The 12,170-nt window shown below is 55.0% G+C and overlaps 2 protein-coding genes across 2 annotated transcripts; one reads left to right on the top strand and one right to left on the bottom strand.

Moving 5' to 3' along the window:
• Positions 1 to 1,518: 1,518 nt before the first annotated feature.
• Positions 1,519 to 2,421, top strand: BDP55DRAFT_552068 (short chain dehydrogenase; the record flags this gene model as incomplete). The annotated part of the gene is made up of 1 exon (XM_060569169.1): positions 1,519 to 2,421. The coding sequence occupies one exon, from the start codon at positions 1,519 to 1,521 to the stop codon at positions 2,419 to 2,421; it is 903 nt and encodes a 300-aa protein (XP_060429836.1).
• A 735-nt stretch (positions 2,422 to 3,156) lies between these two features.
• Positions 3,157 to 7,709, bottom strand: BDP55DRAFT_552111 (ABC-2 type transporter; the record flags this gene model as incomplete). The annotated part of the gene is made up of 2 exons (XM_060569176.1): positions 3,157 to 3,186; positions 3,261 to 7,709. 2 exons carry the CDS (start codon positions 7,707 to 7,709, stop codon positions 3,157 to 3,159), a joined length of 4,479 nt encoding a protein of 1,492 aa, XP_060429837.1.
• Between the last annotated feature and the right edge of the window lie 4,461 nt (positions 7,710 to 12,170).

Below are 12,170 nucleotides of genomic sequence, written 5' to 3' on the forward strand. Positions count from 1 at the left end.
CTGATTGTGCTGCCACTATCAGATGCAGATTTCTCGAAGGGTTCCTTGGAAGGCTATGTTGTATAATCCTCTCCGATCGTCGAGGTGGTGAGCGCGGAACTGGTCGGGGTCGAGAATTAATGGGGCTTCATCTACGCTTCGCTATCATCGTCTAGAGTATATACCACGATGGATGAGCGTTCTTATACGGAGGCGGAACGGGTAAACATGGCTGTATTAGAGAACCACGACATGAGGCCACACTTAACTTGACCTTTGTAGGTGGCCCGCCTTGATCTTAGGGACACGGTGGAGAGTTGCAAAAGAGCGACGCCATGTCTAGGAGCAGTACACCACCGGAATCAAATACACCCCGGGCGCAAAGTACTTCGGCGTAGAGTTCCCCCCAAGCTACGGGCAGTTTTTGAACACACATGCAGCAACTTCTGAAGGTCCATGCTCGATACCATGACCAAAACCATCACATCGCCCGGAGGATCTCTGGCGCCTAGTCTAGCAAGTCAATGAGACTAATTTCGCAGCGCATGAGACGCCCCGTAATAGCACGGCATTTTCACTCTACAGAATAACAAAGTCCTAGCCTCAGTTTACTGACTCCAGATATGTCAGAGCGTGTCTGCACGATAGCAGAATCACGGCATGCGAATGCATCAGATGGAGGTGGAGATACTGGCGCATGATTATAATGTCTCGAGGAGAACAAGAGGCTAGACGGTGAGCTCCGGCCAGAGAATCTCACTCCATCTATGTGCGGGCAGTATCAGATCATATGGCTCTTAAAAACCGCAAAGCACTGATTTCTAGGCACGCAGAATGTTCTGTTCCAGGCTATCATGACGACTTTTTACAAGAAACCCATGGGCTTGTGCTGGAACCTGCGTATCTTCATGTCGACAAACACTCGAGACTTGTAGCTCAAGCCACGGTTTGTCGCTCGCCGGGCCAATCAGACCTGTCATGAAAGATCATCTTCGGAACAAAATCCCTTGTAAGCTTCAAAGAGTAAAGCGGCGTCCTTTACCTGTCATTTGATCAAGTTCCTCGTCGTTCGAACGTGAGCCGAAGAATCCCTGAGTAAATCACCAATGTCCGAGAAGCTACTCTGTCCGGCCTGAAGACTTTGACAGCACCATCCGTGATGTCCACCCAACTCGTTCGTTGAAAACTTGACAAATTCCCCTTCCTCCCCGCAATCCCGTCGGGAACCCCGCCGCCGGCAGCAACACTCCAGGCCCCACATCGGTCGACAGTCCTCCGCCAGCACCCCACCGCCGCACGGCGTCCTGTCACCCCCTCCTCCGGCGAACGACACCCCTTCAAAACCCGTCCGTACCGAACTCGTTCTACCCCTCAGCACTTAATAAACCATCTCACGAATTCTCACGATAGAGACTTTCCTCAGTACTCCCCCCGACCCCTGAAACAATTGCTTCAGCCCCCTCACTCAACATCATCACAAACCCTACTTACCTAAAGTACCTACCTTACCTTTTACACAACCCTCACAACCACCCAAAAATGGCAGACCAAACCTCCCGTGCAGACCTCACAAAGCGCCAAATCCCCTTCATGACCCTCGCCACAGGCGACACCTCCACCCTCCCAGGCGGTCCCTCCCGCACCGCCTCCGCCACCGACACCGCGCAATCCCGCTTCGCCCTCCCCGGCACAGCAATCCTAACAGGCGGCACCGGCGCCATCGCCCACGCCGTCGCGCGCGCAATGCTCCAGCACGGCCTCACAGGCCTCATGCTCCTTGACCTAGACGTCGAGTCCCCCGCCGCAAGCACCCAAATCTCGTCTCTCCGCACAGAATTCCCCTCTACCAAGATCCTCGCGCGGAGCGTAGACGTCACGGACGAAGTCGCCGTCGCATCGGCAATGGAATTCGCCGTAAGCGAGTTATCCGGAATCGATTACCTCGTCTGCTTCGCGGGCGTTGTGGGCTGCCACCACGCCCTCGACATGACCGCCGCGCAATTCCGTCGTATCTTGGACATCAACACCACCGGCGCCTTCATCTGCGCGCAAGCCGCGGCGCGCATCTTTGTGAAGCAGGGCCGCGGCGGGCGGATCGTCTTCACGGCGAGTATCTCTGCGCACAGGGTGAATTTCCCGCAGCCGCAGGCTGGGTATAATACGAGCAAGGGCGCGCTGCTGCAGTTGAAGAGCAGTCTTGCGGCGGAGTGGGCGAGGTACGGGATTACGGTGAATAGTGTGAGTCCTGGGTATATGGATACGGTGTTGAATGAGGGGGAGGGGTTGAGGGAGGCGAGAGAGTGTTGGGCGGGGAGGAATCCGATGGGGAGGATGGGGGGCGTGGATGAGGTTGGGGGTGTGGTTGTGATGTTGTGTAGTAAGGCGGGGAGCTATTTTAATGGGAGTGATTTGGTTGTTGATGGGGGTGGTGTTGTGTTTTAGGGTGATGAGTTTTGGTTAGAGGCTTAGAGTATGAGAGGTGGAAAGGTGAGATGGGATAGACTAGAAGACAGTCCACTATGGGTCTAGACGTATGGAAGCATATTCTTGAGATGGATAAAATCGACCGGTTCAGGAGATGCTTTGGAGGGGGGTTTGTCAGAGCATCAATCATGAGTCTCGTCAAGTACTCAAAGCGCGTGATGCTACGTCTCAGTCACGGTGGCACTCACGTTTCTAAATGCTCAACCCCGATGAAGCCTCACGGCAAGAAGTTGTCAATACCCACTACCCGAACGAGTGACATCAAACAATCTTCACAATGCCTCGGACGTCCTATCCTTGAACAAACTGTCAAGTTGTCTTCAATTTTTACATACAGTCTCTTGGCCGTGTCTATTAAATTACGTAAAAAGCTCTATGCTAGGGTGCGTTTTGTCTTACAACTCTTGACAAAACCATGCCATCTCATGGCTCAATGTGTGATGTGTGTGTACTGTGCGCAATGAAGGCTTTCTCTATCTCTCTCTCTCTCTCTCATGAATTCGCAGAAAACCCCCCCAAATTTTGGTGTGATATCCCTCAAGACTCCATTTTCAAAATGAGTTCTTGGCCTCGAAATTGCGGCCAGACACGAACTACTGGGAGACAACGATGCTGATGCTGTAAAATCAACTGACAGTAGGAAAAAAACGCAGAATGCAGACGCGCTGCTGCGAAGCGGGCTGGAAGGGATGATTATCTGCGGTTGAAGTTGAGGAACTTGCTCTATTGTAGACGTTAGTACCTTGCTCATAAAACATGCATGTCAGGAGAGACCAAGGGGGGGAGAAAATGCTTACCGCCAAGACGAGGACAATCAAGTTGCTGCCAACAAAGGCCAAAAAGATACCGAGGTCCCTCCAGCGGTTATCAAAGTTGAGCCCCAGCGGCGTGTAGAACTCGTCGCCGACCTTGTACGCGCAGTACTCGCAGCTCGACGTGTCGTTGTTGGCCAGGTACCCGGGGCCGCCGTTATCGAAAAACGGCTGCATGTACTCGCCGCACGTCTGGCCGGGCGGCGCAGTAAAGGGGTTGAACTCGACAGAGGAGCAAGCGACCTTGAGATCGTGCAGCGCGGTGACGACCATGCCGCCGATGAGGCGTGTGAAGGGGTCGAGCTGGTAGAGCCAGGCGCGCCAGAAGCCCGGCATCTGCGGGGCGGGGATGGTGACACCGCAGAAGAGGGCGAAGGTGATCATGAGGAAGGGGTCGAACTGCGAGGAGATGAAGGGGCTGGGTGTCAGGGAGGCGAGGGCCTGGCCGAGGGAGACGGAGAAGAGCTCGGTGATGAGGATCATGAAGAATTGGTAGCCGGCGCGGGAGGAGTCGAATTGGAAGCCCGGCATGTAGTAGAGCGGGAGGAAGAAGGCGACGGAGCACATGATGGAGTAGGGCAGCTCGGCGATGGTGATTGCGGCGGCGAAGGTGAGGGGGTTGTACATTTTTGAGGAGCTCTCGCGGAAGAAGAGGGCGCGCTTGATGTGGAACATGACCTCGACCTGGCTGATGATGAGGGCGGGGAGTACGGTGACCTGGAACATGACGAACACCTTGTACTGCAGCGAGCTGCGGCTAGAGTCGAGTTGGAGATAGGTCAGACCGGTGATGAGGGCGACGACGACGTGGTTGAAGAGGCGGGTGAAGAGGTAGTTGGGGCTGCGCCAGAAGCTGAGGTTCATGCGCCTCACGACGACCTTGAGCTGGTGCAGCTGAGGGCTGGCGTACTCCTTCTCCAGGTCGTGGTTGACGGTCCGGCCGGCGGCCATGCGTTGCTCCTTGAGCTGGCCGATGGTGTCCTTGATGTTGGCGAGCTCGGCGCTGTCGTCCCAGATGTCGGCCCAGTCCTTGTTTCCGACGCGGGGTGCGGATCCAGCTCCGATGGCCTCGAGCATGTACTCGGCGACGTTGTCGGTGGGCTTGGCGATGGCGCCGTGGCGCTTGAGGTAGTCTCGCAGGACGACGGCGTCCTGGCCGATATCTCCAAAGTACACGGTGCGGCCGCCTCTCTGGAGGAGCAGAAGACGGTCAAAGTTCTCAAACAGGGCCGCGTTGGGTTGGTGGATGGTGCAGAGAATGGCCTGTCCGGCGGCGGCCAGCTTCTTGAGGAAACGGACAATGTTGAAGGCGCTCTGGCTGTCGAGACCGGAGGTGGGTTCGTCGAGGAAGAGGAGGAGCTCGGGCTTGGCGGCCAACTCAACACCGATAGTGACACGCTTGCGCTGCTCGACAGTCAGGCCGAACTCGGGGGAGCCAATGATGCAGTCGGCAATGTGCTCCATCTCCAGCAGGGCGATAATTTCCTCGACGTATTCATAGCGCTCAGGGATAGGGGTCTCGTAAGGCTGGCGAAGAAGGGCGGAGAAGCGGAGGGCTTCGCGGACAGTCTGGGTCGGGTCATGGAGATCGAGCTGCTCGGCGTACGAGGTACTGCGCTGGAACTGCTTTCCAGGCTTGATGCCGTCGACGAGGACGTCACCGTGGATGACACCAATATTTTTGCGAGACGCGAGCACATCGAGAAGAGTGGTCTTGCCGGCACCGGAAGCACCCATCAAAGCTGTCAGTTGGCCAGGCTTGACGTACCCGTAAACGTTGTTGAGTAGGCGACGGGTTCCACCGGCGACGGGAACATCGTAGTTGAGGTCCTCCCAGGTCAAGACTGCTTCCGAGTTAATAGTCAAGTCGGAACCTTCCTGCTTGTCGCCGCGGCGCTTGGCTGCCTTCTTCTCCATTAGTGCATCGTTGAGCTTCTTGCGCTCCGCGTTGGGCTTCTGGTAGACTTTGGCCGAGCTGCCATCATTTCCAAAGTTGATGAGTTCACCGAGAGTGACGTTCATGAGGAGGAAGAAGACGATGAGAACCAAGATGATGCCCCAGTTGCGCCACAGATCGCCCTTTATGTAGTTGTATCCAGCAGCAATGTACGCTGAGCCATCGACGAGCGTGGTTCCTGCGGTCGATCCAGCAAGCGTACACACCTGGTGGTTGATGTCGCCATAGCCAGGGCCCGAGGGGATGAGTGATTCGCTTGAGCAGGTGAGTTTCAGACGGCTGAACTCGTTCTCCATCATGGCGCTGAAAGCAAGACCCAACGCGTTGATCCAGTAGATCCAGCGGATCCAGACCTTCTCAGACTGGTACTGAATGAGATAGCCAGAGGTGGTTACGAAGAAGGTGATGATGACGACAGCGAACTTGATGGCGTAATCGAAGTCGGGACTGATGGAACCGATGCATCGGAAGAAAAGCGTCATGGCGATGTTACCAGAGAGAATCATGAGGTAGAAGGTGAAGAACGCCCCAGCCTCACGGACAAGACCAGACATGAAGTAGACAATGATCGAAAAGACCATGATTCGACTTGCTGCAAAAGCCTGATCCACAATAATTTGAGCGATCCACAATGCTGACGGACGATGGAAAGCGTAGGCCTTGTGCTTGTTGACAATCGCGCGCCCGGTCATGATACCCGCCAGCTCAGAGAAGGCTTCAAAGGCGTTGAACAGGAGCGAGATGAACATGAGACCACCCTTGCTGAAGGCGCTGGCGGAGGTTGAACCGAGGCGGAAGAAGAGGGTACCGAGGACGATGGCGATGACGATGGAGCGGAACCAGGAGAGGAACAGAGACAGACGATCTTGGAGCTTCAGGACGAACTGGCGCTTCATGAGCGCGTAGACCTGAAGGTGGAAACCGACGGCGTAGACGGAGCGCTTGGAGGAGCCGCGCTTGGCCTCCTTGACGGCGACCTGGAAGTCGGTGTGCTTCTCCGTTTCCTGGGCCAGTCTCGCCTTGTACTCCTCCATCTCGCTGTCGATCTGCTTCTGGAACTTGGACGTCTTGAAGGCCTCGGCGAGGGTCTCGGGGCTGTGGGGTGCATTCTCGGGTGAGCGACCAGGGGCGTACTCGCGCTCGAAGTCGTCGGTGCATCCGGTAACGTAGTCGGGGGTGGTCTGTCTAGGGCGAGGCGCGAAACCAAGACCCTCAAAGTAGGCGCGAGCCTCGGAGGCGGGGCCGAGGTAGACTTGCTTTCCGGCGTCAATAACCAGGACCTTGTCGAAGAGGTTGTAGATGTTCTCGGAAGCTTGGTAGAGAGACACAAATGTGGTGGTCTGGTACAGGTTCGTTTGGACACGGAGGGACTTTACAAAGTCGAGCGCCGTACTGGCGTCCAGACCACGGGTGCTGTTATCCCAAGAGAGGACACAGGCGTTGGTGATCATCATTTCTGCGATCGACACACGCTTTCTCTCTCCTCCAGAGACACCGCGCACGAAAGCGTCACCGACGACAGTGTGGCGGGTGTGCTCAATGTTGAACATCTTGAGGAGGGTAGAGATGACCTGCTCCTTGAACTCGTTCTTGGACATGCCGGCGGGGCGCTTGGCGGGGACCTTTGTATCGAGAGCGAAACCCAGCGTCTGCTCGACGGTGAGGGTCGAGTGGTGGATATCGTCCTCCTGATTGTAGACGGCTTCACCTCGGTACTGCTTGAACTCATCGGCCGTGAACTTTCCGTACAGCACATCGCCAGTGACACCAGTGTAGCCGGCGCGCCAGTTGGCAATGGTCTTGAGGAATGTGGTGCAGCCAGAGCCAGGCTTGCCCAAAACCAAGACCATCTCGCCCGGCTTGCAGACGCCCTTGAAGTTGTCTAGCAGAGTCGCTTCGACACCCTTCTTGTTCAAGCCCAGCAAGTTCATGACGGGAGTGACGTAGTCGACGAAGCTAACAAAAGCATCGGGGAAAGTCTGGACGTAGTTGGTGGTGCCGCCCATACCCTTAACCGTGAGTCCGTCCCAGTAGGCGCCGATGTGCTTCGGTCTGATGCCGGCCTCGCGCTCGGCCTCGACGCCGCCGCGCAGGACAGCTTCCAAGTCAAACTGCTCGCCATCCGTCTCGGAGGAAGGCGTGGCCGAGTTAACGTTTGCGACGGCCTTTTCGACATCTTCAGACTTCCTGCGGCTATTGCGACTGTTCACCCTGCTTGCGCGCGAGTGACCAGACAGCTCGCGCTGGAGCTCCGCAAACTCGGCCTCGGCCTGGTGAACCGAGATACCGGCGTGGATCGCAGAGAAGCCATCGGGGTTGGTGCGGCGAGCTTCCTCGCGTTGCTGTTCCGAATCGGCGGCGGTCGAGGTCGAGGATCGTGGGGCCGTACTTGAGTCGGCCGTGTTGTTCTTCTCGTTGACGGCGGAGTTGCCTCCTGCGACGGCCTGTTCCGTCTTTTCAAAGTCCTGGTCCGCCATTGGACCGTCGGGCTGGTGAGCGATTCGCGAAGAGTTGTTGTCCACTGCGGCGCAGGTCTTGTTTGTACGGCCGACTTGGGGTTGAAAATTAAGGCTCGGTCTCACGAAACGGCAGGGTGAGTGAGAGGTAGAGCTGGTATTAAAGAGGTGACGATGATCCCAGACGACCGGAAAGTGGCGGTGGTTGGCCCGTGCCGGGAAGAGGAAAAGCGTTGGAGTGGAGGTACGGGGAGAAGTACCGCGGGGATGGATGGTAACAAGAAAGGAGCGTAGACGAAAGAGTCAGGCGGCAATGTGCCGTGTTAAAGGGGATGAAATAGAGAGATCAAAGGACTGGAGGGGGGAAGGCTAAGAGCCGGTGGAGAGAGAAACCGAGTGACAGAGAGTGAGTGTGTGTATGTGTCAGAGTTCTGACCGTAGATATGCGCTTCGGACAAGATGCGGTCATTCGGCGGAGGAAAGGAGGAGTACACAAATCCCAGTGACCGTCGACCCGAGAGCGAGTTGATGGATGAGAAATGGGAGTTGAGGAAAAATAAAAGAAGCTTCCGTCAAGAGAGAAAATGGAACAGCTAGCAAGCAACCGCTGGGTATCCGTAGCATGGGAGAAAAAATAAAGAGGGTCCCTACCTAGGAGTGCCAGGATACTAAGGGCGCCCAGGCAGTCTATCGGATCGACTTCGGGAGCCAAACAGAGGACATTACCAATCAAGGATGCGTCAAGGTGAGTGACAATTTCAACAAGAATCGGTTCCCGGATCTAGGAAGTCTTAAGCCCGGCTGGTAGCCCAGATACCCAGACTACTGTATGTCCGTTGGTGGAGGTGCAGCACGATGTATGTTGGGCATTCAGGAGGGAGGTATTGTTGCACGCAGGGCGAAGGCGAGGCAACCTGACTGGGGGATACTACCTTGCCTTTTACCTACTGTGTAGTCCCAGGTACTTACCGACAGGCTACTGTTAGGAAACAGGCGAGCAATTACTGGGCGAGTACATGGGAATTGGTCATGTTTTGGGCGGCACCTAGTGGGATATGTAGGTACCGTGTACCGCATTTACGTCTACCTACCAGGCAATAAGCAAGTACGTGGTAGGTAGGGAAAGTACCGGCACGAGTGAGAGTCTGGGACTTTGTTGGAAAGTGCGTGCTTGGCTCCAGGGAAAAAAAAAAAGGCGTGCAGATGCGACTAACAGTGCTGCGAAGGTACGGATGATGCAGCGTGGTGGAGGCGGGTGGGAGGGCCCGCAGCTGTTAAATTGTCGGGGAGATCCAGACACTACAGGCGTACGAAGTACCTACCTACCGGGGTGCAGGTGGAAGACGGCGACGAGGTGGGGGTACGGCTGTGTGGATCATCCTGTCCCTTGGCGTGCTGCACAGGACTGAGGTAAGGTAATTATTCCTTAGTCTTGACGGATACATGATGAGCCATCTTGAGCCACCATGATACCTCCCAGGTCACAGACCAAACGTTGGGTTCCTTGGTTCCTTGCGGTCGGGGAGGAGTCAGAGACGGCAATGGTTGCACCGGCCTCTACTATAGTAAGCTTTTTTCACCAGCCGCGGGGTTTGCATCAAGGCGTAAGGCATACATACCTAGAGAGTGTTGGTAGGTATCCGTTCAGTAGACAGGTGTCCCCGATCTTGGACGAAGAAGAGGCGGTCAGCGGTGGGATGAGATGGGATGATGAGTGTCCGTGTGCAGAGGCACGCGTCATCGGAAAAAAGGACGCTTTTCGTCGGTACCTGGTTACCTTATGGCGTATGAGTGTGTGTGTGTGTGTGTGTGACAATGTGTAATGCAACTTTGAGATCTACTACCCGGCGAAGGACTCGAACACCCTCTTTGGTCCTCTGTGGTCAGACTACCTGAGTATGGGGTGGAGGGGTGATTACCAGCAACAGCAAAACTGAGCAACACAGACGTTAGCGGCATCCAATTCGTTGAGAGCTGTTGACCACATTGACGTGGACTTGCAAAGATCTCTATCTGTATCCTTACTAAACAAATCCAATCTGAAGACCAAGTAATTACTCCGTACCTGCCCGTCATGGAGGTGTCCAAGCAGATCTATCATCTTCATGGGGCTCGGATGCATGTGTGCTGACCCTTGATGCATTAAGAAAAGAAAATGAATGAGGTACTCCGTAAAAAAAAAAGAGGCAAAAAGGGATCAAAGTGGATACCAGCAGTGTTGAAACGCAGGTATCCAGCCCGATGGTCGTCGATGATAGAGGTCAGACACGTCGCACAAATTTGGCGCTACAAAACTCCGAGAGCGAAATGCGCAGCAACACGGCACGCCAACGACACCAAGGAAACAAGTGGAAGCAAACAACAACCAAAAAATGTTACAGGTTGCGATGGCAATGCAATGCCGCAATGGACACGGCAGAAAACGGAGACACCACATCGAGGGAAAGCGGCCCCACTTGAAGATAGCAACAGAGCTGCAAGCACCGGCGGCAGCAACTTCGCGCCTGTCAGCTGCACGTTGCGTTGTCTGCGGCCGGCGTAAACAGGCGGCAATACCAGGGCAAGGGGTGAGGTGGGCCCCCGCTTTCCCTGATCCCGGGGTTCGTTCCTTGGACTCTTTGTTCCTTCTTTTTTTTTTTTTTTTTTCTTACGTTCCTTCCACATTGGATCCTCGCAGTCTGGTTGGTGCTTGCCCATCTGGCGAGGGACATCTCATTGGCCACTCAAAACATCTGAAATCCGCTCTTGTCAGGAGAGTGGGGCCTGGCAATCGGTTTCGAGTCATCCGGCAAAAGGTGGGGAAAAAGGGCAAGAAGGGCTGCAATGTCTTGTTTTGGATTAGCTCTGATTAATCAGCTTTCCTTCCTTCAAAGGCGAGCCAATCACTAGACCCAGAGGGTAAGAGCAGTCCAGGTTTGGAGGGTCTCTCTTCCCGAATATACATTTCTCGTCTCCAACCAGGCTTGCTAGGAACCGACCGTGTCCTGCAATGGAGGTTGCAATTTGCCAACCACGACCATCCCAACACGTCTCAATCACGGCCAGCTTAGGATTATTCATATGCTTTGATTTCAATCATCGTCCACTTGTTCTCTCGTCTTCAGATCGTATCAGACATCAGCAACCTATCCAAAAGCTTCCAGTCCGATCTTTTCACCGGGTTTTCCACCACGGACTTACCGCCTTGCTTCCGCCAGTCAAACAAGCATATCTGAACCATTATTCATCTCCATCTCGCATCTGGCCCGCAGATCTAACAGACCTTTTGCGACAAAGGATCAAGGACCCTCCCCTACTCCGTACTACACGCAGGTATTCGTACGGATATCCCGCCCACCCACTGTCTTACACCCGGGCAGGGACTCCATCACTCCATGTGCCAAATTGCGTGCGGATTACGACTGGCATCTGCGCTCCCATTGTGGATTCTTGCTGACTCCTTACCTAAGCCTTTCCAGTCGATTAGTCTTGCCCTCCGATCGCAACGACCAGAGCTGAAGTTTTGGGCACCGCAGCTCGAATCCTGGAGACAAGAAAAAAAGTCGTCAATTCAATGTGGAACGGGCCCCGCGGCCTCCCCCCCCTGGTCCCAGCATTCCACCGCCGCCTTCGTCCGCCGCAACGGAGGTCTTCTTGGACGTTGAATCAGCTCCGGGTCTCCATCAACGTTGACGCTGATCATTGACGAGATTTCAATCTTACGGCCCTGTTTCCTCCTCCGACCTATTGTGTCCTACGGACTTCTCCCACTCGTTTTATCTCCCTGCCTCCGGCTGATCAAGCAATCGGTGCAACCCTGGACAATTCCGCTTCGCCAAGCCCGTCCTCACAATGAGTCACTTGCAGACTCCAGTCCATGACAACTGCAATCAAAAAGCAAAAAAAAAAAAAAAAAAATCGAGGGCCCAAGGGACACACTCATGACAGGTCGAATACATTCTACCATAGGCCATTGAGGCGCGAGCTAAAATTGTTGCGAGTAATTCAAGCCCAGCAAGTCACTGTTCCACGACAAACGCACCCTCGCGGCTCACCCTGTCGGAGACTTTCCTTTGCTAAATTAGTGTCTCGCCGCCACGCCTCTTCCGCGCGCCCTCCCGCCGCAAGTCACACACATGGTGGACGTCCCCCGTCCTACCTGACGGTGGCACGGTGCAGCTGCCGCTCGAGTCTCGGCGGCAATCGGCCGAAGACTCGGCGAAGGTACTCGATGTACTCCGTATCATATGTCTCTACTCCGTATACCTTAATCTCTCGGTATCCTCTTTCGCACTGCCAGAAGAGACTCAAAAGAGAGACACAGGAGGCATCACCGCATTATCACTACCGGTATCGCTACCCTGGCGACCAGGCACCTGGCCCCCGACTTTTCAAGGCTGATGAGAAATGCACAGCTCAACCCCAGACACCTCACGTCGTGAAGACTAGCCAAGACCCGCTAATTACACATTGATAAAAAGTCCGTCCGTCTCCTGTCAGCTA

Source organism: Colletotrichum godetiae (assembly GCF_030913485.1).
Source record: "Colletotrichum godetiae strain CBS 193.32 chromosome Unknown BDP55scaffold_20, whole genome shotgun sequence".
Lineage (NCBI taxonomy): Eukaryota > Fungi > Ascomycota > Sordariomycetes > Glomerellales > Glomerellaceae > Colletotrichum > Colletotrichum godetiae.